We start from the raw sequence: 23,721 nt of genomic DNA, 5'->3' as shown, positions 1-23,721 counted from the left end.
CCAGATCTGACCGCCAGGAAAACGAAGATTCCCGCCGCGGGTTCCCACGGGGTGGGCGCAGTGCCTTGTGGAAAATGTAGTCTCCTTCCTAGTGACTCCCACTAACAGGGGCCCACGCTGTTCTCCGGGTTCATGTCGAGCATGCGCGGCCACGCCCACTGCCGCCATCTTTCACCGGAAGTACTGTGGTCGAACTTCTCCCGACACTCCGGAGCAGGCTCTGGACTTGATTTCTTCGTGAAAGTTGGTGTGAGGTGGTTGAGACGCACCCCTAGGCTTCGAAGTCTGAGGGTATCTTGTTACTGTGGGAGATTCTACGTCCCCGGATCTCAAGGCGCAGGGACGTGACCTGCAGGTGCCAGCTAGGGCTGCGGAAGGGACGTGCGTGCAGAGCTTTCGTGCTCAGAAGACCCGTGGCTGCCAGAAGGCCGGTGTTTGCCTCTAGGTGGACAGAAGAGGGCTCCGGCAGCTCTGAGAGGGAGACTCTGGGGCAGCGGTCCTGGGAGGTCGAGGGTGAGTTGTGACTTCACAGGGCCGCTCCGTCCCTGCGGGATCCCCTTACTGTTGTGGGGTCCGGTTATCGACGCGTAGTGAGACCCCCCCCCCCCCGACACTAAAGGAGGAAAAAAGTTTATTTTGGGGAGAGAGAAAGAAAAAACAGGCTGACGCGTCAGGACCACTACTCCAAGTGGGGCAGTTGTAGTGACTTCAGCAAGCTGGTTTTTAAAGTGAAAGCCATAAAAAAAAAAAAATCCTGGCAGGCTTACAGTAGGGGCCTTTTTGCTTTTTTTTTTTTTTTTTTTTTTTTTCTCTCAAGGAATGCAAACAGCCAGTTCCAGCTTATCTATTTCAGGCTGCACGTGGCACGTCAGCAGGGCGACCTAGGCGGGAACCAGACTACCCATGTCTGCAACTGGCAGCTGGGGCCTCCGAAGGGATGGGTTGCTTCACAGAAATGGTCACAATGTCCTTAACTTATGGCCACAATATTTTATCTTGGTACTGTCCTTGTATTTACCATAGTCAGCACAGCTCAATGATTTTATTCAAACGATTTTTATTCGTTTTGGTTTGGTCAGTCTTAACTAACTAGATATATTTGTTTTATAGCAGAGGGTCTCTACCTTTTTCTTTTTATAATGGGGTTTCTACCCTTTCACATTATGAACCCGTGACATCAGTTTACCCATGTAAGAGATGAGCGTCCTAACAACACTGGGAGGGTGACCCCCAAATTCCTAAAGAAATTATGATAAGCGTGTGCGCACCGAGTCTGGCTCTGTGGTAGTTGTGTTTGTGGGTTCCTCGATGACTCCTCAAGTGGGGTTTCTGGTCCTTCCTGTACAGGTTAGCCAGTCTAGCACCTCCAGTTACAGTTTATACCAGACCTAGATTCCAGGGACAGTGAATTAGTCTCCCGTGGAGATGAGGGTACTGGATGATGGCCTCATTTTCCTTGGAACAAAGCATTTCTTGATGCCGCTTGAGGAGGGGGCTCCAAGAATAGGAATCCCACCTGAAAGAACCCACCTGTGGCCAGAACCTCCCACTCATGCTTCAGAGTAGCGGCAGAAGAGCCAGAAAGGTGACTGCATAGCCTAAGCAAGTTTTGGTCCTACTGTGTAGAATGCCCATGACTTGGTTAATAGTACTGCATCCAGTGGCTATCAGAGACTTAGTGGGATTGAAAGGTTTGGACCACCTTTCAGAGGAGAGAGGTAAGCTGGGCTAAGGAAGAGTAGGCAAGAGCCTAGGAAATGGTACCTACTGGAGAAGGATTAAAGACTGTGGCAGCATAAACTCATACCTGAGAGCATCTGTCTGCAGTGCTCTGTACACAACCCACTTCCTTGGTGTTTTTCATTGTTGGCAGTGTGTTATCTCCGAAAGCACCCAGAAACCACTCCAGACGCAGGAACTCATGCAAGAGAGTTTATTAAGCGGACAGGCAGTGTCTCCCTGCAGGGTGAGAGAGTGTGTGCAGGAGAGAGAGAGAAAACGGCGGGGGAGCTATGCTTAAGCAGTGGAATTTTGCGGGCGAATAATTAGGCGGACCAATGGTTGGCGAAGAGGTTCGCTGGGCTAACAATCTGGACCAATTACTGGCTAGGAAGTTCGGGGGCTAACAATCTGGGTTGTAAAGTGGTGTTGGGGAGCAGAATAATGATGGCAGCAAAATAGCAGATCTGATGTCAACAATCTCAACGTGTTGAGTCACCAATTTGGCCATGTAGGGATATGCTGACGTCCCTTCTGTTCTGATAGTTATTCCTGGTAATTCAAGAATGTTTTTCCAAGATAGATGTAAAAAAAAAACCCAACAACAACAACAAAACAATTTGAGGAGAGCTGTTGACTTTCCCAAGGTCACATGATTTCAAATGTTAGCCATCTTGACTTTTGGTTAAGTCAAAATAAGTGTTTATTTACTTTGAGATTATAATACCATAGCTTAAGCATTCTTATCCTTTTCTTTATCCCTAACATTTTCTGCAGATTGTTACCTCAAAGGGTTAATAACACAAGTGTTTCCCACTTAATGTCTTTAATCTGTTACTAAAAATCATAAATTTTGGACTGGGGATGTAACTCAGTTGGTAGAGTGCTTGCCTCACATGCACAAGGCCCTGGGTTCAATCCCCAGCACCACATACACACACACACAGAAAAAATCATAAGTTTTCCAGGAACATAATAGAAACCTCTATTACATTATTTAAAATGTTAAAGTTAGATCATGTAACACTTCAAGACATTTTCTTAAAATGTAAATAAAATATAGCACACTAAAAATAACTGACTATATATTTTATAAGGTAAACAGACTTTTTATGACACAAAAAATATATTTTACTGATGTGCAAACAATTTTGTTTTATGATCACCATAACGTGTGTTTGAGCCAGCAGCTTAGTTCATTGAACTCACATTCATTCTGATTTTTAAAACTTCTGCATGTGGTTTTGAAAATTTTTTGATTGCATTTAATTTGTAATCTCTCCCAGGTGATTTTGCTAAAAGTATTGAATTATGGTGACTTAGAATTAGCACTTACTGTGTGAGTGATCCAACCAAAACTTATTGGCTTAAAGGAAAAAAAATTGGCTCAAAGTTCTGTTGATCTGCCCTTTTTTTTTTTTTTGTACTAGGAATTAACAGGAACACTTAACCACTGAGCCACATCCCCAACTCTTCATTTTAAATTTTGAGACAGATCTCGCCAAGTTACATAGGACTTTGCTAAGTTGCTGAGACTGGCCTCAAACTTGAAATCCTTTTGCCTCATCCTCCCGAGTTGCTGGGATTACAGGTGTGTGCTACCTTGCCTGACACTGATTTTTGCATTTTGAGGTGTGTTCATGTGGGTAGTTCTATGCTTGTGCTTCTTTTCTCTCAAATGAAGCATTAGTCTGATTTCTTGACTGAGGTTGTTGGGTTCAGGATAGCTTTATTCTCACGTCAGGTGGTTTGTACTGACCATTGGCTCTTCCCTGTTTTTCCAAGAGAGTAGCCATAGGCTTCTTCACGTTAAGTCTGTAAGAAGGCAAATACTAGTGGGCAAGTACTTTTCAAACAGATATATTTTCTAATACCCATTGGCTAAAGCAAATCCAAAGGTAAAGCCCAGTTTGTTGTCAGAGCATACTATACAAAGGCTTGGGTACAGTTAGACCTGTCACTGGGAAGCATTATTGGAGCAGTGTACCACAAGATAGACGTTGTGCACATTTTTTACCTATATAATTGTAAGTGAAGATGTTGGGTTGTAAGATGTTTTCCTGATGTTTAAGTATATATAAACAAGATGTTATAGTAGAAACAGTTATAAGGAGTCCTGAGTGGAATCCCCATATGAATAGGGAAATAGTTAATATAGCCCAACTGTATTTCTATAACATTAATTTGGTTTAAATTAAGTTATATTTTTGGGTAACATTAATTGCTATAAAATTAGTAGGTAACATATGTTCTAATTAACTCCCCGATAAGTTCTAAGCCTAATCCCTACCTTAATGTAGATGCATCTTCAGTAGGGTCTTAGTTGCCCCTTATTGAGGAGTAAAAGACTATTCTGGGACTGGGGAGATAACTTAGCTGGTAGAGTGCTTGCCTTGCAAGCATAAGGCCCTGAGTTTGATCCCCAGTACCGCAAAAAAAAAAAAAAAAAAAAGACTATTCTGCCACATAGAGCCTTTTAAAATTTTTTTACTTTTTGTCTTTTCCAGCTAATGTGTAGAGTGTTTCGAGCAGAATAATATTGGACTGAGCTCCACCAGTTCTCTCCTTAGTCCATTCCACTCACCTTCTGTTCCAGCCATGCTTCCAGAGTGCTCTCTGCATCTCCAAAAGCAAAAAAACCTGAACAGATCTTCAGTGAGTTGTTTATTCTTTACTTTGTCTTTGTATATTATGAGCTTCCCAAGACCCATATATTAAAATGGAAAAGTGGAAATAAGTAAAACTCAGCTTTAGGAAACTAGACATAAAGTTGGCATGTAGATATAGGCAGGTTATGATACCTCAGAGTCACCTAAGTTTAATGTGTCGGTCTCTGATCTTTCTGACCCCATGACAAAAAGACAGTTGCATTTGTTACATGATTGGAATGGAACATGAGAGAAGGGCATGCTAAATTTTCATGCGGCATGAAAACTTACTGGTGCCAAAGTCTGAAACACTATCTTTATTGGTTACATAGATGATGTAGTGGAAAACCTTTCACTGACAATTTGGAAATAAACACTTTTTGTGTTCTGCATTAGATAGATTTACGTAGTTGCTAAAGTAGTATGGTCCCAGACAGCTTTTGCATAGTCATCCTTGATTCAAGGATTAAACCTGGAATGTGTGGAGGACTGAGTCAACCACAGGTCCTTAAATAACTCTCCATGATTTTTCCTCAGTTCCTATGTACAGGTTATACAGCAGATCATTGAGTAACATTTTTTTCACAAACATTCCCACTGCTGATTGGACTTGAACCCATGGAATGTAGTCTTAGTTCATTTCTTCTAAAGTTCACCAGTAACCTAAATTATAGTCAGATCCAGTACTGTTGTCTAGTTTTCACCTTACTTGAATCTTTGACCAAGTTTGCAGTGATCGTCTTAAAATTCTTCTGTATTAGTTTCATGACCTCAGTGGTGGTTCTTCTCTTTTACCTGAATTTCTTTTTCTTCTTCTTCACATAGTTCATCCATGTGTCTCATCCTGATCACTATTTGTCCCTCTCTACAGTTCTCCTTCATGATTCATCTCTCTGTGGTTGGGTTGCTCCAACCTGTTTGTAGCTTGACCTTTAGACCATACTTTTAACTCCCTGTACTTATTTCTTGGTAGCCATCTAAAAGACACCTCCAGACCAACAAATCTGAAATGAAAATCTCATCCTCTGTTTCTTTCCTATGGCATTACTGCCATTTAGTGAGTGACCCAAATTCCTGAAATGGGATTTTTTTTTTCCCTGGGCTTCTCCCTTTCTTAGGTCTCATCTCATCTCCTGTAAAGTGAGTATCATGTTTGTTCTTTTCATTTTCTTTTTGTGTCTGCATACAGTGTCGAATAAGGGGAGGAACTTCTGGGACTCAAAATTCCCTGAAAGGTGTGTTTGATAGTGATGAGGTTCAATCACAAGTAGATTCTGCTTCTGTCTAACTCATGTGATGTCCACAGCAGTCCACAGAAAAAAAAATTTAGGAATTAGTTGGAATATGTTTGAATAAGTCAGTAAAAATACTTGTGAAGAAAAACAAAGAAGCACTGATATTTTAAATTACTTGTATGTTTGTAGTTCAGAAATACATGTTATATTTTTAAACTCTTTGAAAGATTATAACTAATTCTTCTATTGCAGGTAACCAGTTAAAAATAGTCTGGGAAGATATGTGCATTAGTTATAAACATGTTTATGGACTAGAATTGTAAGTTGATTAAGAATAAAAAGTGACAACCTAATTAACTGAACATTTTGAATTCAATGTTATATTGAGATCTAACAAAATGTTTAATATAGCCATGCTTGGTGGTGCACACCTGAATCCCAGCTACTCGGGAGGCTGAGGTAGGAGAATTGTAAATTCTAGGCCTGCCTGGGTAACATGGTGAGACTCTGAAAATCAAATTAAAGGGGGGAAAAAAAGCCAGGTTGTAGAGCAATACTTGCCTAGCATGCATGAGTTTCTGGGTTCAATCCTCAGTATAGCAAAACAAACAAACAAAAAACAATGATTATACTTCATTTATTTTGAATCTGATATTAAGTGTAAACCTACACTCCATGTTTACCTATGCTCTCTAATGCTTTTTTTGGTATTCTGATAATTTGCATAATGAATTCTCACAAAACTTACTGACTTTATTCTTCTACACGTCATGCTTTTGTGGATTAGTAAACTAATTTAGCAGTATGGATTGTTTGTTTCCTAATGCCTCTGATCTGCTTTAGGCCAGTTCTGCCATACTGTTTCTAGTCTTTCTTAATCAAGCATCACTAATACCCCAGTGAAGGAAAGAGCAATTAGATTTTACCTTTCAATAAGGGGAATAGTAATAATTTGCAGCAGTCTTTAATAAGCCACCAATTGCCTTCTGGACGACAGACTTTCCATTTCTGCCATATCCATAATACACTTTGCCCTTCTCACAAGCACCAGAAATCTTTTCAGCACTGACTGAAAGCCCAACAAAATCAGATCCTGCTTGCCTGCCATCTGCCCCTTCACATACTTGAAGTTGGTAGAGAGTAGCATGAACATGGTGGACACTTCTCTCCAGATGGGTGGTGGGTGCAGGAGGCACCTGTAAGCACTGATCTGAGTAGTTCCTGTTGGGCATCTGGTCTAGTTCTTTGATTAGGTTCTAGACCTGGTCCCTGAGAATGTTGGATTGTCTTTATTTCCTAGCTATGTGAACAATGCAATGTGTCTTTGAGATCCTGCATTCAGTTATTTTGGATATATACATAGAATTTGGGTGCTGGACCATAGGGTAATTCTGTTTTTTTTTTTTTTTTAACCCAGGGGGCCTTGTGCTTGCGAGGCAGGCACTCTACCAACTGAGCTATCTCCCCAGCCCCGGTAATTCTATTTTTAATTTTTTGAGGAGCCCTATCCTTTTTTCATAGCTGTTGGAACATTTTACATTCCCACCATCATTTTAGAAGAGTGGTATTTCCTGTTGGTTGTGAAGTGATAAATCAGTGTGTCTTCGATTTGCATTCCTCTAATGATGAATGGTATTTCATTAGCTTGTTGGCCAAGCTTAGTGTCATCATTGAAGAAATGTCTGTGGAAGTCCTTTGCCTGTGCTTTAAACAAGTTATTTATTTACTTATTTTTTACTGTGGAATGGTAGCGATTCTTTATGTATTTTGCATATTAACTTGTGAGATATGTGATTTGAAACTATTTTCTTTCATTCTCTAGTTGCCTTTTTACTTCGATTGTGACTTGATGCACAGGAATTTTTTGTTTGATCTATATTCATTCATTTTTTTACTTTTGCTACTGTGCTTTTAACATTATGTCTATAAAATCATCACCAAATTCAATTTCACAAAGCTTTTCTGCTACTTTTTTTCTTAAGAGTTTTATAGTTTTAGTGTTAAATACAGGTTTTTGAGCCATTTTGAGTTAATTTTTTTATGTGGTATAAGATAAGCATCCGGTTTGCCTTTCATTGTGGATATCCAGTTTTCCCAATACCAGTTGCTGTACTCTTCTGCACTGAGTGGCCTTTGCACCCTGTGGGAGATCATTTGAAAATACATTCCAGGATTCATTTCTGTGGCTTTATATTTTGTTGTTTTCAGTGTACACAACTTTTTGCCTCCTTAGTTAAGTTTGTTTCTGAATTTTATTTTGATTCTTTTGTACGTAGAATTATTTTCTGAATTTCCCTTTCAGACTGTTCATTGTTAGTCTGCAGAAATGCAACTGATTGTTTTGTGTTGGTATTTTATCCTACAAGTAAGATGAATTTGTTAGTATAACAATCTTCCTTCCTGCCTTCCTACCCTCCCTCCCTCCCTCCTCCCTCCTTCCTTCCTTCCCTCCCTGTTTCTTCCCTCCTTCCTTTCTTTTCTCCCCCCCCCCCTCTGTGTTTGTGTGTGTGTATGGTATCTTTAAGGTTTTTAAAAATCCTGTCCTCTGTGAAGAGAAATTATTTTACCTCTTCCCTGTTCCAGTCTAAATGTTCTTTATTTCCTTCTCTTGCCTGATTGTTCTGGTAGGAGTTCTAGTACTATAGTGAATAGAAGTGACAAGAGGAGGCTTCCTTTCCTTTTCTTTTCCCTAATTTTAGGGGAAAAGATTGACATTGAGTATGTTAGCTGTGGACTTTTGTGTGTGGCCTTAATTATGTTGAGGTGGGGTTAACATCTATTCGTAGTTTGTGAGTGTTTTATTGTGACAGGTGTTCAAATAGCTGTGATACCAGGTTAATGCTGACCTAATTATTGAAGTAGTTTGCGGAATCTGATGGGTGTGAATTTTTCTTGAAATGTTTGGTAGAATTTTCCAATAAACTCTTTGGGCCTGAGGTTTCCTTTCTTGGGAGGTTTTTGATTACTAATTTGGTCTCCCTAATAGTTAAAAAAAAAAAAAAAAAAGTCTGTTCAGGTTTTTTTTTCTTCAGTATTCTATATGGTAGCTTGTGTGTTTCAAGAAATTGAGGAGTTTCTTTTATGGTACAGAATTTTAGCCTCACAATTAACTTGTGATCCTTTTTATTCCTATGGTTTTGGTTATAATGTCGCCATTTTCATTTTATGATTTTTAGTATTTGAGTGTCACTTTCTTTCTTGTTACTCTACCTATAGGTTTGTCAGAAACCAACTTTTAGTGTTATGTTTTTTTCTATGTTTTCCTTCCTGTTCTTGATGTCATTTATCTCTGCTCTAACCATTATTTCCTCCCTCCTTGGTTTGTCATAGTTCTTCTTTTTCTAGTTCCTTGAAGGTGTGAAGTTGGGGTTTTGATTTCAGATCTTTCTTCATCTTTATTATGGGCTTTATCCCAAAGTTTCCTTCTTAGCACTACTTTTGCTGTATCCCATGGGTTTTATGTTGTATTTTTACTTTCATTTGTCTCAAAAGTTTCTCCCCAGGTATAATGTAATTTTATCATTTAATTTAATTTTAATTTTATTATTTTAAATAAACATGATTAAACACATAATGGATTATAGTTCAGTTTTTTGGAATTGGAAATATCTTCACACACACAATTTTAATTTAAAAATTTTTTCCAGACCAAGTCATACATTTTGGTTTAAAAATCTTGACACCTCAATGTATTGAGACAGCCAACTAGATTTAGAAGCTAATAATGAAATAAACATATACTGGGAAAATTTGACACCTGTTTTTCTTTTTTTTTTTTTTTTGTGGTGCTAGGGATTGAACCCAGGGCCTTGTGCTTGACAGGCAAGCACTCTGTGAACTGAGGTATATCCCCAATCTTGCTGTCAATTTTTAATTATTTAATTAAAAAAATTCAGATATGATTGATGTGCAAACATTGTCTATATTTAATGTGTACATTTTGATGAGTTTAGGAATATGCATTAATCACCTGCGGCAACATCACCAAAATAATGCCATAAATACATCACCTCCAAAAGTTTTTACTATCTCTCTTCTTTTTATATGTAATAACACAATTTCTCATAAATTAAGCCTCTTAGCAGATATTTAAGTATATAACCCAGTATTCTGAATTGCATACACTGTTCTGTAGATTTAATATTTAAGACTGCTTCATATCATGTAACTAAAACTTAGTACCCTTTGACCAATACCTCCCCAATTCCTTTTATTCCTAGCCCATGGTAACTACCATTCTATTTTATGCTTTTGTAAGCTTGAGTATTTTAAATTCTTGATATATATGGTATCTTAGTCCATTCATGTTGCTGTAACCAAAAACTGAGATTGGGTACTTATTAAAGAATAGAAATCATCACACAGTTTTAGAGGCTGGAAAGTCCAAGATCAAGGTGCTGGCCTTTGATATCTGGTTAGGGTCTTGCTGCCTCCCCACATGTTGAAGGGCATGAAACAGTAGAGATTGATTGAGACTCTTTTTTACCAAAGGGTCCTAATCCATTACAGAGAAAGGAACTCTGATCTGATCACCCACAGAGGCCCCACCTTCCAATACTGTCCACGTGGTGGTGAGGTTTCAATGTGAAATTTGGAGAACACATTTAGGTCATTGCTGGCGGTATCATGCAGTACTTTTTGTGTCTAGATATATTTTACTTACCTTAATGTCCCCCAGGTACATTTGTGCTGCACAAATGTCACAAGTGGAGGGATTTCCTGTTTAAGACTGAATATTGCCTATGTGGGCCACATTTTTTTATCCATTCATCGTTATTAAGTGATTTTATTATAAGTAGGATTTTTTAATATTTGTTTTAGTATTACATGATAATTATTAAACTCAGGCATTCAAGTGTTTGGATTTTTTTTTTTTGTTTTAAGAGAAAACCACTTTTATTTTGTTAGAACAGTTGAATTTCACAGCAGAATCTGAGGAAGGTGCATAGATTTCTTCCATACTCATACCCTTACACATGCATAGCCTTCCCCTTTGTCAACATTCCTCAACAGAGTGGGAAATTTGTTACAATTGGTAATCCTACACTGGCACATCATGTTGTCCAAAGGCTGTGTATACATTAGGGTTCAGTCTTAGTATTGTATACTCTATGGATTTGGAAAAATATATAATGATATGTTTCTAGCATTATAGTGCCAAAGAGGATACTTTCACTGCTCTAAAAATCTGCTACTTCTATTCATCCCTCCCACTGCCCCCTACCCTGGAAACCACTGATCTTTTTACCTTCTCCACAGCTTTACTTTTTCCAGAATGTTACATAGTTGGATTCTTTCATTTAATAATGAAATGTCTTCTTTCATTTAATAATGTGCCTTTTGAGATTTCTCGATGCCTTTCAGGACTTCATAGTTCATTTCTTTTTAGTGCTGAGTAATATTTCATTGACCACATATGCCACAGTTTTGTCCATTCACCTCTTGAAGGGCATCTTGGTTGCTTCCAAATTTTGACTGTTTTGAATATACAGTCTAAAACCATCTGTTCACAGGTTTTTATGGGAGTGGTTTTCACCTCTTTTGTGTAAATACCACAAGTACGATTGCTGGATCATATGGTAAGAGCATGTTTGGTTTCATAGTAAATCACCAAAATGTCTCCCTCAGTGACTGTCCTGTTTTGCATTCCCACAAGCAGTCATGAGTTTCTCTTGCTCCACGTCCTCATTAGCATTTGTTATCAGCGTTCCATATTTTGTTCCTTCTACTAGGCATGTAGATAGAACCATCTCGTTATTTTAATTTGCATTTCCCTGATGTTATATGATACAGAGCATCTCCTCCTCTGTTTTCTTTCTTTTTTTTTTTTTTTTTTTTGTGGAGGGAGGTACTGGGGATTGAACTCAGGGGCACTCCACCACTGAGCCACATCCCTAGCCCTATTTTGTATTTTATTTAGAGACAGGGTCTCACTGAGTTGCATAGTACCTTGCTTTTGCTGAGACTGACTTTGAACTCATGATCCTCCTGCCTCAGTCTCCTGAACCTCTGGGATTACAGATGTGCTGCACTTCACCTGGCTCTTCCTGTGTTTATTGACTGTGTCTTCTCTTTTTGGGTATTTGTTAAGATCTTTGGACAGTTTTAAAAATTAAGCTGTTTGTTTTCTTACAATAGCTATAGAGCTTTGAATTGTTTGCATGTTTTACGTAATAGCCCTTTTATCAGATCTGTCTTCTGCAAATATTTTCTTCTAGTCTATGACTTATTTTCTCATTCTTTTTTTTTTTAAATTTTTTATTTTTACAGACTGCATTTTGATTCATTGTACACAAATGGGGTACAACTTTTCATTTCTATGGTTTACACAATATAGATTCACACCATTCATGTAATCATACATATACATAGGGTAATACTGTCTGTCTCATTCTACTATCTTTCCTTCCCCCACCCCTCCCACCCCATTTTCCTCTGCACCATCCAAAGTTCCTCCATTCTTCTTTTGCCATTCCCCCAACCCTGTTATGTATCATCATCCACTTATCAGAGAAAACATTTGGCCTTTGGTTTTTTGGGCTTAGCTTATTTCACTTAGCATGATATTCTCCAACTCCATCCATTTACCAGCAAATGCCATAATTTTATTCTTTATGGCTGAGTAATGTTCCATTGTGTATATATACCAGTTTCTTTATCCATTTATTTATTGAAGGGCATCTAGGTTGGTTCCACAATCTAGCTATTGTGAATTGAGCTGCTGTAAACATTAATGTGGATTAATCATGTATCCTGCAATCTTTTTATAATCACTAGTTCCAGTTTTTTTTTGCTTTAACAATGTTGTCTTCATAGAGTTATGTTATCTGCAATTTTATTTATTTTTTGTTTGCATACCTTTAATTTCATTTTCTTGTCTTATTGCATTAGCTTGTACTTCTAGTATAGAGATGAGAGAGGTGATGATAAGAGGGTACTTCCTTGCCTTCTTATTTACTGGTCTTACAGGAAAGGTTTGAATTTCTCATCATTAAGGATGATGTTTGGTGTAGGTTTTTATGGGTATTTGTTTTATCAAGTTGAAGAGTGGTAAGTTTTTTCAAGTGATTTTTCTGTATCTGTTGTGTGATCATGTGATTTTTCTTTTTCAAACTCTTAATGCAGTGAGTTGTGTCAGGTGATGTTGAAATACTGAGCCAGCCTTGCATGCCTAGGATAAATTCTACTTGGTTTGATGTATAATTCTTTTTGTAGATTGTTGGATTCAATTTGCTGATATTTTGTTGAGGATTTTTTGCATCTGTGTTCATGAGAGGTACTGGTTGGTAGTTTTCTATTCTTGTAATATCTTTGGTATTTGGGTAGTGCCACCTTCATAAAATGAACTATAATCTTCTATCTGCTCCTATCCTCTGAAATAGATTGTAGGGAATTGATATGATTTCTTCCTGAATGTTTTGTGGAATTCAATGGTGAATCTATATAGAGCAGGTGCTGTATTTGAAGGTTAGTGATTATTCTGTTCCTTAATAGATGTGTTTATTATTGTGTATTCTGTGAGTTATATCTTTGGAGAAATTGGTTTGGCCTATTCTGAAAAATATTAGGGACTTTCACAGTTGAAAAGGAGCAGATTCCAGATGGTGAGGGGCAAACACAGGCATAGAGTAGTCACTGAAGTAACCCGCAGTTATGTTATAGAGACTTAAGATGTAAACAAGGAACAGCTGCAATCCACCTCAGCATGTGAAGTCATCAGAGACTGGGGCCCTGCCCCTGTGGATACACATCTTCTTCCTTTGAGGCAACCTGATACTCTCAGTATTGTCTTTCATTTCTTACTTGGGTAGAAGTCCCCCCACCCCCTTTTTTTTCCTGTTAATCTCGTAAGATTATTCACTGTCATGGCTTCAGGTACCTTTGAAATTATGGTACTTTCAAATCTTCCTCTTCAGCTGATGTCTCTCTTCTGCATTCCAGATTCACATCCAGTTGCCTGATGGGCATCCCACATATGAGATTTCAGTTATTTCCACTGGGATGTGTACCAGTCTGTGCTACTTCTGCCCATCACATTCTTCCATTTTCCACATTTCTCCTCAGAGCAGCTGTACCTGACTAGCTGCCATCATACAGGTAGTCTGGAAGTCAGTAGTCATCCCATCTGACCCTCTGCTCAGCAGGTTAATACCATATTCTGTTTCTGCTTGTACTCTTCATTGTTTCATTTTCTCATTATGTGTATTTACTGCTCTTTGTTCTGGTATAGGTGGTAATCTTTCATCCTGTTTTCTTCCTTTATGACTCTTCCTTAAGCCCCTTCCCACTCTTTCCAGAGTTGATTACTAAATGCACATCTGTTCATATAACTTACCTTTTCTTATATCATTATTTACATGGTGTGGTTAGGGAAGTGGAGTGTTCACCCTGTGGTGCCCACAAGCAATTCTTTGGCACATAGGAAGGACATTTTGGGACGTGTATGTGTTTTTAATGTATAAGTAATTAAAAGATGATAGTACACAATTTTTTTGCTGTTGGAATTGGGTCATAAATTCAGACCCACTCAGTAAGAAGTTCCATCAGTATTGCATGAATCTCATCATGGGCCGGACTTATTCCCCCAGGCAGGGCAGTGTGTGTAGTGATGGGCATTCTTTGTGCTACTCACATTCATGAGAACGCAGTTCACATGGCAGGCAAGCATCTTCAGGGTTTCAGTGACACACAACCTCATGAGACAAAATAGAGCTGTGTTTTCTCCTTTGTCTTCCCAGTCTATATTGTACTTCTCTCTGTATTAATTCATCTTACACATCATTCCAGGTATGCATCTATACTTCGTTTTCATATCAGCTCAATCCTTAGAGGAACAGAATTTTATTCATGCTTAGCTCCCTTGCAAGTCTGGTTCTAGATATTTAAAGTAAATTTTGTAAATTGTTTTTGATAATAAATTATTACCGTGGATGGATCCTTCCACTGTAATCTTTCCTTCATCCTTCATACAGAGTGTAAAGCAAGCTCTATTGTATGTAAGATACATGTAAAACATACGCACAGCCTGGGAGGACTGGTGACTTGAGGAGAAATGTGCTGTTGCAGGGATTGGTGTTGTTTGAGGACGTGGCTGTGGACTTCACCTGGGAGGAGTGGCAGTACCTGGATGATTCTCAGAGGACCCTGTACAGGGATGTGATGTTGGAGACCTATAGCAGCCTGGTGTCACTGGGTGAGCAAAATTCCCCAGCATCTTCTAGGAGCAGTGTCCTTCACTGCCCCATTGGGCAAATATAAAGACCATTTATAAGTTTTAATGCTATTTAGGTGTGGGATTCCAGTTCATGTAGAATATGCCCTTTTTTTTGGTACTGGGAGTGGAACCCAGCGGCGCTACCTCTGAGCCCTTGTTATTTTTTATTTTGAGACAGGATCTCACTAACTTGCCCAGGCTGGTGTCCAACTTGTGATCCTCCAGCTTGCCTTCCAAGCTGCTGGGATTATTGATGGGCACCCCAACCCTTGGCGTGTGTCATGCCTTGTTAATGAAGGGGTCACATTGCCCCCTTCATTGACAGTTCCTCAAGCAAGCATTTTGTTTTGTTTGTTTGTTTTTGTTTTTAAGGATCTAACCCTAACGTGGCAGTTTGGTAAAATCTTACATTATTTCCCATTAACAGGGCACTGCATTACCAAACCTAAGGTGATCTTCAAGTTGGAGCAAGGAGCAGAGCCATGGATGATAGAGGAACCCCCAAACCAGACCCTCCCAGGTCAGTCAGTGCATGTTGTGCAGGGAGCTTGGGAAGAGTAAAATTCATCAGATGTGTAGGGATGTTGAGCTATGTTACCACTTTTTCACTGAGTTCCAGACCTGAGGACAGCTGGATCAAAGATTTGTATTACATAGTCTCCAGGGAGGCCTCTTACCCTTGCCTGTTTTGCTGAGTATTTTAAACATTTACTTCCAAAGGATTCTCTACCTTCCTTTTTTTAGACATCTTTCTTTGTTTCTCACTTTTTCACATTTTCAGTTGCTTTCTCTTCCACCGTTCCAGTGGAATGGTTTTTTTTCTAGGCCTTTATTTTTACATCCATTTATTCTGTCAGCACATCTTAAGCAGGTATTGAGCAGTGGCAATTTTATAATGTTCGTATAACATTATAATGTTCGTCAACATATTGTCCCTCTTTCATAAAGTTTACATTCTAACGAGAGAGAAACAAGAAAAATGTTAAGTAATTGGATGAGAATTACATAGAACATTTAACTAGAGTGAGAGAGAAAAAAATGGAATGATAATTCAGAAAGGATGGTCAGAGAAGGCAGTTTTAGGGCATTCTTAAGTATGTACTTTGGCACGGCTTCAACTCAAGTTAGTTTTTTTCTAATTGGTGAATACAAAATCTAGATTTAAGGATGGACATCCCTATTTGAGGTACAAATTTGGACATCAGTGCCTTTAAACAAATATTTAAAGTCATTCTTATAGAAGAGGACATCAAGGGAGTTGATAAGATAAAGAGAAAAGAAGTCTGTGAGTGAACCTGTGTTCCACAAATGAAAAATCATGAATCTGAGAAGGACCTGGAATAGGAGCATAATAAGAGTTGGGCCTGAAATTCAGAGTATAAGAGATTTTGGGGACAGAGTAAAACAGGAGATTTTGGGTCCCCAGGCCAAGTAAACAAAGGTTTCATTTTGGAGGGCTCTAATTTCTGAAAGTTGAGTTTGAAGTCCTTATTTTCCCTTTGTCTTTATGAACATTCTCCTAAAACAAGGAGAATGAGAAATGTCTGTAAGTCTCAATTTTCTATGAAAATACAAAACAACTGAAACTTCAGTGCTTAAAATAAAAGCTTTCAGAACAGTGAATTATGCAATAGGGGTACTTGCATTAGGAATTGGGGGGACAGTGTCAGGCTGTAGATCTCAGAAGGAACCAGAAAAGCAGTTTCTAAAGTTTGTGGGCACATCCTGGGTTGGAAAGCACGTTGCTTTCGACCAGCATGTACGGGAAGCCCGGGGTTATGGATGAAAGAATCCCATACCTGCTGTGGTCTGAGAAGCAAAGTAAGCCAGGTTCAGTTAGGAATTTGGAGAAAGCTGCCTTCATCTAGCATAGGGAAGAAGAGAGTCAAACCATTACCCCAGACAATATGCTTTTGAGTTATTTACCTTAAGTCAGAAGAAAGACCATATTCAGTAATGGACATTTCAGTCTACTGTGGACCATATACCCATCTACATAATCTTGGTCCCATAAGATTATATCAGAGCTCAAAAATTCCTATCATTTAGTGACATGTTAAACATTATAATAGTCTGATGCATAACCCACATGTTTGTGGTGATGCTGATATAATCAGACCTACTGCTCTACCAGTCACATCAAAGTATAACACGTACAACTGTATATCGTACATAATTCTTGATAATTTTTAGTCACCTATGTGTTACTACAATGAAATACCTGATGCAGTTAACTGATAAAGGGAAAAGTTCAGTTTGCTTCATGGTTCTGGAGGTTCTGGTCCAGAATAGTGGGACCCCATCACTTTTGGTCATTGGCAAGGATGGAAGATCATATTGGGAACATGATGACAAGCTGCTCATGTTATGAATCAGGAAACAAGGGTGGGAGAGGGTGGGTCATGTTCTCACAATCCTCTTTGAGGACAGCCCCCTAGGGGCCTTAGGACCTGCCTCTAGGTCAGGCCTCCTGATGGTCTACAACATCTTCCAGTAGTACCAACCTGGAGACAAAGTCATTAACATATGGGCCTTTGGAGGATGTTTAACATTCAAACAATGGCAGTAATTAAATGACTATGGTACCGGTTTATGTATTTACTATACCATAATTTTTATTATTTTAGGGCATACTCTTCTATTTATCAGAATTTTTATTGCTAGTATGCTGTGTTACCCTGGGAGCAGCCCCACACATCTCATGTTTACCGTGCCTCGATTGCATCAATAGACCACACAAGGTGATGGTCCTGTACCATCTAGAGTTGTGTAAGTGAACTCTGTGATATTCACACATGACAATATTGTGTATTGACACATTTTTCCTCAAATATTTTTGTCATTAAGTGATTCATGACTATGCTTATAATCACTATTCATTATTGATTAATTTACAAATGGTAGGTTTCTAACATAAGACGAAGGAACTTTATTTTTACATGAGCATTCCATAAAATATTTTTATAGATTTTTTTTGTTGTTTTTCATTTTAGATGTCCAGAAAGGGGATGACCAAATAGACAGGAGCCAAGAAAATCAAGACAGACATTTGTGGCAAATTGTAATCATCAACAGCAATGCATCAACTGAGGAGAGAGTTGAATTAGGAAAAAAAATTAAATTGAGCTCAAACTATATTTCAAAACTGATTTTAAATAATGGGAACTATTTAGGAACAAGGCCTGAGGGGTTTAACGTACCTCAAAACATACTTCTCTCTAGGGAGCTCGATGAGGTACGGGCTGGAGAGACACCTGATGCCTATCATATAATCAGGAAATTCCTCAGACGTCCTCAGCATCTTGGTCAGCATCACAGGATTCAGACGCAGCAGCAGGAATTTGAACATTGTGGACAGGTTAAAACCTTGAACGCAGAGGCGATAGTATTGAAACATGAGAGGGTTTGTGTGGGAAAGGCCTGTGATGATTTTTTTTTCATTGATGGAGAGAAAACTCAGGTGGTGAAGAAAGCTTTCTATGAAAAGCCTAATATCATTAAAAGTCAGCAAATACACACAGGAGAGAGACCCTCTGAATGTATTGAAGATAAGGACACCTTCACTATCAATTCAGACCCTGTAATACATCAGAGGGCACAGGGGAAAAACCCCTGTGCATGTAGTTACTGTGAGAAATCTTTCACCTGTAAGTCCTTCCTTGCCATCCATCAGAGAATTCACACAGGGGAGAGGCCCTACCCATGTAATGAATGTGGGAAAACCTTTCACCAGAAGTCACACCTCCGCAAACATCGGAGAACTCACACTGGAGATAAACCCTATGAATGTAAGGAATGTGGGAAAACTTTCAAATCCAAGGCAGCCCTCCCTGCACATCAGAGAACTCACACAGGCGAAAAACCCTATGAATGTGGAGAGTGTGGGAAAACTTTCAATCACAAGGCAGTCCTCACTGTACACCAGAGAACTCACACAGGTGAAAAACCCTACGAGTGTAGTGAGTGTGGGAAAACCTTTTACCAGAAGTCACACCTCTGCAAGCATCAGAGAATTCACACTGGAGAGAGACCCTATGAATGTAAAGAATGTAGGAAATCTTACAAGGATAAGTCAAAACTCACTGAACACCAGAGAATTCACACAGGTGAAAAACCCTATAAATGTGAAGAGTGTAGGAAAACTTTCAGCAATAGATCAGCCCTCGTTGTCCATCAGAGAACTCACACAGGGGAAAAACCCTATGAATGTAATGTGTGTGGGAAAACCTTTAGCCAGAAGGGACACGTTGGTCAACATCAGAGAGTTCACACAAGGGAGAAACCCTATGAGTGTAAAGAATGTGGAAAAACATTTTCCCACAGGTCCAGCTTCAGCAAGCACCAGTCAAATCATGTAAAAGAAACACCCTAAGAACATGGGTGTGGGAAAACCTCTTGCCAGAAACCACATCTTGCCAGGTCAACCACACTTTTAATCTTGTATGGCAGCGACTGGCTGCATGTTCTCCAAAATCCACTTTCCTTCTGGAAGCAGCCTGCATTTCTCATCTCCCATTACCACAGGGGGAGCATGTAACTGAGCTGTGCAGAAAAATAGGGACACAAGTGATGAATGTTATTTCCAGGCATGGTGCCTATAAAAGCTGTGCAGTCAGTCCTCCCTGGTGTCTCCTGCCCTGTGGATCTGATGTGAAGTTGACCACCAGGATGTCCTTCAGAGCCGTAAACAGGAGAGTATCACTGATTTAAGATAGAAGGAAATAATTGGCAAGACCAGAGATCTTCCCACTTCTGCCCCAGAACTCTTGATTTGTCCTTTTTGTGAGTGAAAAGTAAATGCTCTTTTGAACCCTTATATGTGTGATGTGTTTGCATTACAATAGAAACATCTCACTGAAGCTAAAATAATTAATATGTCAGATCCTTTAAAAAACTTCCAATATTTTTGTGTAGCTGGGAATTTATAATTATGGGAATTATAATTGTGTTCATAACGCTTGACCTGCCATTCATATAGAGGCTAATGCCTCTATCTAAGAGTTGGTTCTTGGCTATACTCCTGCATGCTTTTCTGTTATTTACATGGCTAGGCTGTAAACTTTCCAAATTTTTATGTTCTGATTTCCTTTTAGTATGAAATTCTGTCTTAGTCATTTCACTCTTGCATTTGTCTGTGAGTTTAAAGAATCTATGCAGTTTCTTCAGTGTTTTGCCTAGAACTGTCTTCCATGTTATTCTACTTCATTTCTCTTAATTCTGCCTTCTATAAAACCCTCAAGTGTAGACATAATTCAGCCATGTTCTTTGACAGTTTATAATAGGGATGTCTTACTCCAGCTTCCAAGAGCTATTCTTCATTTCAATGCAAGACCATATCAGAGTGGTCTTACTGTTCATAGTTCTGTTAGTATTCTTGTCACAACCAGTTAAAAAATTTCTGAGAAGATTCTGACTGCCTATAGCTGTTCTTTTCTGAACCTCCACCCGAGTAACCCTTAGGGCTCCATCCAAAGTAATGTGGGCTTTCTCTAGCCTACTCCTCAATTTTTCCACCCTGTACCCTTTACCTTGTTCTCTACCCACTTCTACATTTTCAGGTATTTGCTAAAGTAACCACCCCACTTCTGGTACCAGTTTTCTGTCTTCATGTTTTGTGCTACTGTGAGAATACCTGAGCCTGTGAAATTTATAATGATTAGAAACTTCTTTCTTTCCTTTTTTTTTTTTTTGTGGTGCTGGGGATTTGAACCCAGGGCCTTGTGCTTGCGAGGCAATCACTCTACCAACTGAGCTATATCCCCAGTCCCACCTTGAGTTTTTCATGTAACAATCTTTGGGGTCATCTCTTGTTTAGTATATGTGGAACTCCTTTTAAAGCTTGCTTCTTGCTCTACCTTATGGATGGTGTAACTCCTTCCCTACTGAGGGACACTGAGGTTGGTACATGTTTTGCTTTTACAAACGAGTGCTTCAAAGAGTGTCCCTCATGTTGATTTTTGCATACAAGAGAGAATATGGCAGATGAATTCTGAAAGTCTTGACGTTGGATTAAAGGGAAGTGTACTGACAGTTACCATGTAGAAAACTTAATTTTCACACTCGTTAAAAGAAGTAAGGAAGCCTTTCTGGAAGACTTTTACAGTAGTTGTCAACTCTGTTGTAACAGGGGGCACAGATTGAGCTCAGCTCCTGATATGACAGAGGCAAGTTGGAATTTGCAACCAGTGGCTAGGGTGAGGAGGTCAGTGGCTTGAATGACTAGGAGGGCATCAGGGGGAGGGAGCTTTCCTTAACCCAAATCAGTAGGATTCTTATTAACGGGAGGCCAAGTTTTAGGTCTTGTTGAGAAGGGGGCTCAGAGGAGCCTGACTAAAGTTTGGTCATGGAGGAATTTTCTGTCACCCTTTTGATTGACATTACCATGTGCCCCATTTCGGCCTCTTAGCAACCAGGTGTGTTGTTAAATGTGTTCTTGTCAGTTGCATATGCAAAAGTAGTGTGTCTCCTTAAAGTTTCTGGTAGTGTATATCAGTTCCTAAATGGATGCATCACTTTTTAAGGGTATATTATAAGGATATAATTAAGGAGGATGGGAAGATACTGATTTATAAGCTATTGTTTTTAATAGGGTAAAACTGTCAGCAGAGTAAAAATGCTCCAGGATATTTGTTAAATGTAGCACCTCCGTAATGTGAAATTCTTTACAGAAATTAAAAATCATGCCCCAAAATTTTATAAAATGGAAGATTTTTTGCTTTAGTTTTTCTAATTCCTATATTGTTATCATCTGAAATATTACAGAAATTAGTATCCATAAATTTCACACTAAATTTTAAATTATGTATCTAGCAGTGGAAGAATGTGGAGTATAAAGCAAAACACCAGTGTCCCCCTTTCCCTACAGAGTCCCCTTTCTGGAAAATAACTGCAGCCAGTTTGATGAAGACTCTTAGATCCTTTTTCTAAAATTCATTTCATGCAGAGCTTTAAGTTTTGTTTTCCTATTTGATTATCACATGAATAAATTCTTACATACTCAACACATGGTTATGTGGGTTAAATGTCTCTGTCACTCTTGACTTTTGTGCTCCCAGTTTTCTCCAGAGCAACTAGTCTGAACAGGCAGGTATGTTGTCTCCCTAATCTCTTTGTAAAAATAAAATCTGTAAAATGAAAAGGGAGTCTGTTTAATTTTTTACTATGCCACTTGTATTGCAGAATATTTTATATATAGAATTAGATGGAAAAGATAATGTAATGAACCAAGGTACTCATCACCTGGATCTGAAATTTACTACCATTTCCCCATGTTTGCTTCAGGTACTTTAGCTTCGTTCTGCTTTCTTAATAGCTTACCCCAAATATTCAGCTTGCATCTTCAGAAACAGAACTGGTATTTTTTGTTTTCTTCTTTTTTGCCATTGAACATCTATTTCCACATAGTAAACCCCAAAATGTCTTGATATTCTTTTTGTTGTAAGCAGTTGATCTTTTACAAAGGTTTAAAAGTGCAAAAATATCAAAAAAAGGTCACATTTCCCCTACATTCCTTAAAAAAAAAAAAAAAAAAAAACCAACAGTAATTGTATTTCTGGGATATGGTGACATTTGAAAACATTTATGTTGTGTGTAATGGTTAGATAATGGTAATTGGCATATCATCTCTGACATCTGTGTGCATGTTGGGAACATCTGAGATCCTCTCTGTTGACTATTTTAAAATATTCAGTTCTCAACCATATTTATCCTACTATGATAATAGAACATTAGAAGTTCTTCCTTCTTTCTCTCTTGACTTCTATACTTATTAACCATCCTGTCTCCCTTTCCTCCATCCTTCATCCTTTCCAGGCTTTTGTGACCACTTTTCTATGAGATCAACTTTTTAGTTTCCATGTTTGAGGGAGAAGCATAGTATTTGTTTTTCCATGCCTGACTTATTTCACTTAACATAATGTCCTCTAATTCCATCCAAGTTGCTGCTAATGACAGAATTTCATTATTATTTATGGCTGAACAGTATCCCATTGTAATCCATGATATTTTAATCCATTTATCCATGAATGGACACCTAGGTTGATTTCATATCTTGGGTGTTGTCAATAGTGTCATATGAACATGTGAGCATTGATGTTTCTTATACATATAATATCATTTCTTTGGGGTATTTACCCAGTAGTGGGATTGCTGAATCATAGGGCACTTCATTTCTGATTTTTTTTGAGGAATCTTCATACTGTTTTCCATAATGGCTGTACTAATTTCCATATATCATCAGCATTTGCTCTTTTTGTCTTTTGAATAATAACTGTTCTAATTGGATTGAGATGATAATTCATTGTGGTATTTTTATTTTTATTTTTTTTGGGTGCTGGGGATCGAACCCAGGGCCTTGTGCTTGCAAGGCAAGCACTCTACCGACTGAGCTATCTCCCCAGCCCCTCATTGTGGTTTTGATTTACATTTCTCTGATGATATACTGTTGGCCATTTATATGTCTTCTTTTGAGAAATGTCTATTCATGTTCTTTGCCTTTTTTGGTGCGGGGGAGAGTACTGGAAATTGAACTCAGGGGCTCTCAACTCTAAGCCACACCCCCAGCCCTATTTTGTATTTTATTTAGAGACAGGGTCTCACTGAGTTGCTTAGCACCTCACCATTGCTGAGGCTGGCTTTGAACTCTTGATCCTCCTGTCTCAGTCTCCCCAGCTGCTGGGATTACAGGTGTGCGCCACTGTGCCTGGCTCTTTTACTGTTGAGTTGAGGTTTTATATATATTCTAGACATTACTCTCTGGTCAGATGAATGATTTGCACATACTTTATCCCTTTCTGTAGGTTCTTGCTTCACTCTGTTGATTGTTCCCTTTGCTGTGTAGAATAGAAGCTTTTTGCTTTGATACAATCCCATTTGTCAATTTTTGCTTTTGTTGCTTGTGCTTTTG

At 38.7% G+C, this 23,721-nt stretch overlaps 1 protein-coding gene across 5 annotated transcripts; it reads left to right on the top strand.

Annotated features, from left to right (window-relative positions):
• Positions 1–294: 294 nt before the first annotated feature.
• Positions 295–19,632, top strand: LOC124965536 (zinc finger protein 717-like). Of its 5 annotated transcripts, none has more exons than XM_047526559.1 (5): positions 295–513; positions 4,227–4,374; positions 14,669–14,795; positions 15,244–15,336; positions 17,810–19,632. In XM_047526559.1, exons 2-5 carry the CDS (start codon positions 4,318–4,320, stop codon positions 19,186–19,188), a joined length of 1,656 nt encoding a protein of 551 aa, XP_047382515.1. In that variant the 5' UTR covers positions 295–513; positions 4,227–4,317; the 3' UTR covers positions 19,189–19,632. The 5 variants fall into 5 exon arrangements, with proteins under 5 accessions (XP_047382515.1, XP_047382518.1, XP_047382516.1 ...); XM_047526560.1 differs by lacking the exon at positions 295–513 and adding an exon at positions 3,248–3,310; XM_047526562.1 differs by lacking the exon at positions 4,227–4,374.
• The last annotated feature ends 4,089 nt before the right edge of the window (positions 19,633–23,721 follow it).

Source organism: Sciurus carolinensis, chromosome 15 (genome assembly GCF_902686445.1).
Source record: "Sciurus carolinensis chromosome 15, mSciCar1.2, whole genome shotgun sequence".
Taxonomy (NCBI): Eukaryota; Metazoa; Chordata; class Mammalia; order Rodentia; family Sciuridae; genus Sciurus; species Sciurus carolinensis.
The sequence above is the reverse complement of the archived record's forward strand: the minus strand, read 5'-3'. Positions and strand labels throughout refer to the sequence as shown.

Coding starts and splice junctions, on each gene's coding strand:
- LOC124965536 (XM_047526559.1), top strand. CDS start 4,318: ATGCTTCCAGAGTGCTCTCTGCATCTCCAAAAGCAAAAAAACCTGAAC. Junction 4,375..14,668: donor AAAACCTGAACAGATCTTCA/GTGAGTTGTTTA, acceptor GTGCTGTTGCAG/GGATTGGTGTTGTTTGAGGA. Junction 15,337..17,809: donor CCCAAACCAGACCCTCCCAG/GTCAGTCAGTGC, acceptor TTTTCATTTTAG/ATGTCCAGAAAGGGGATGAC.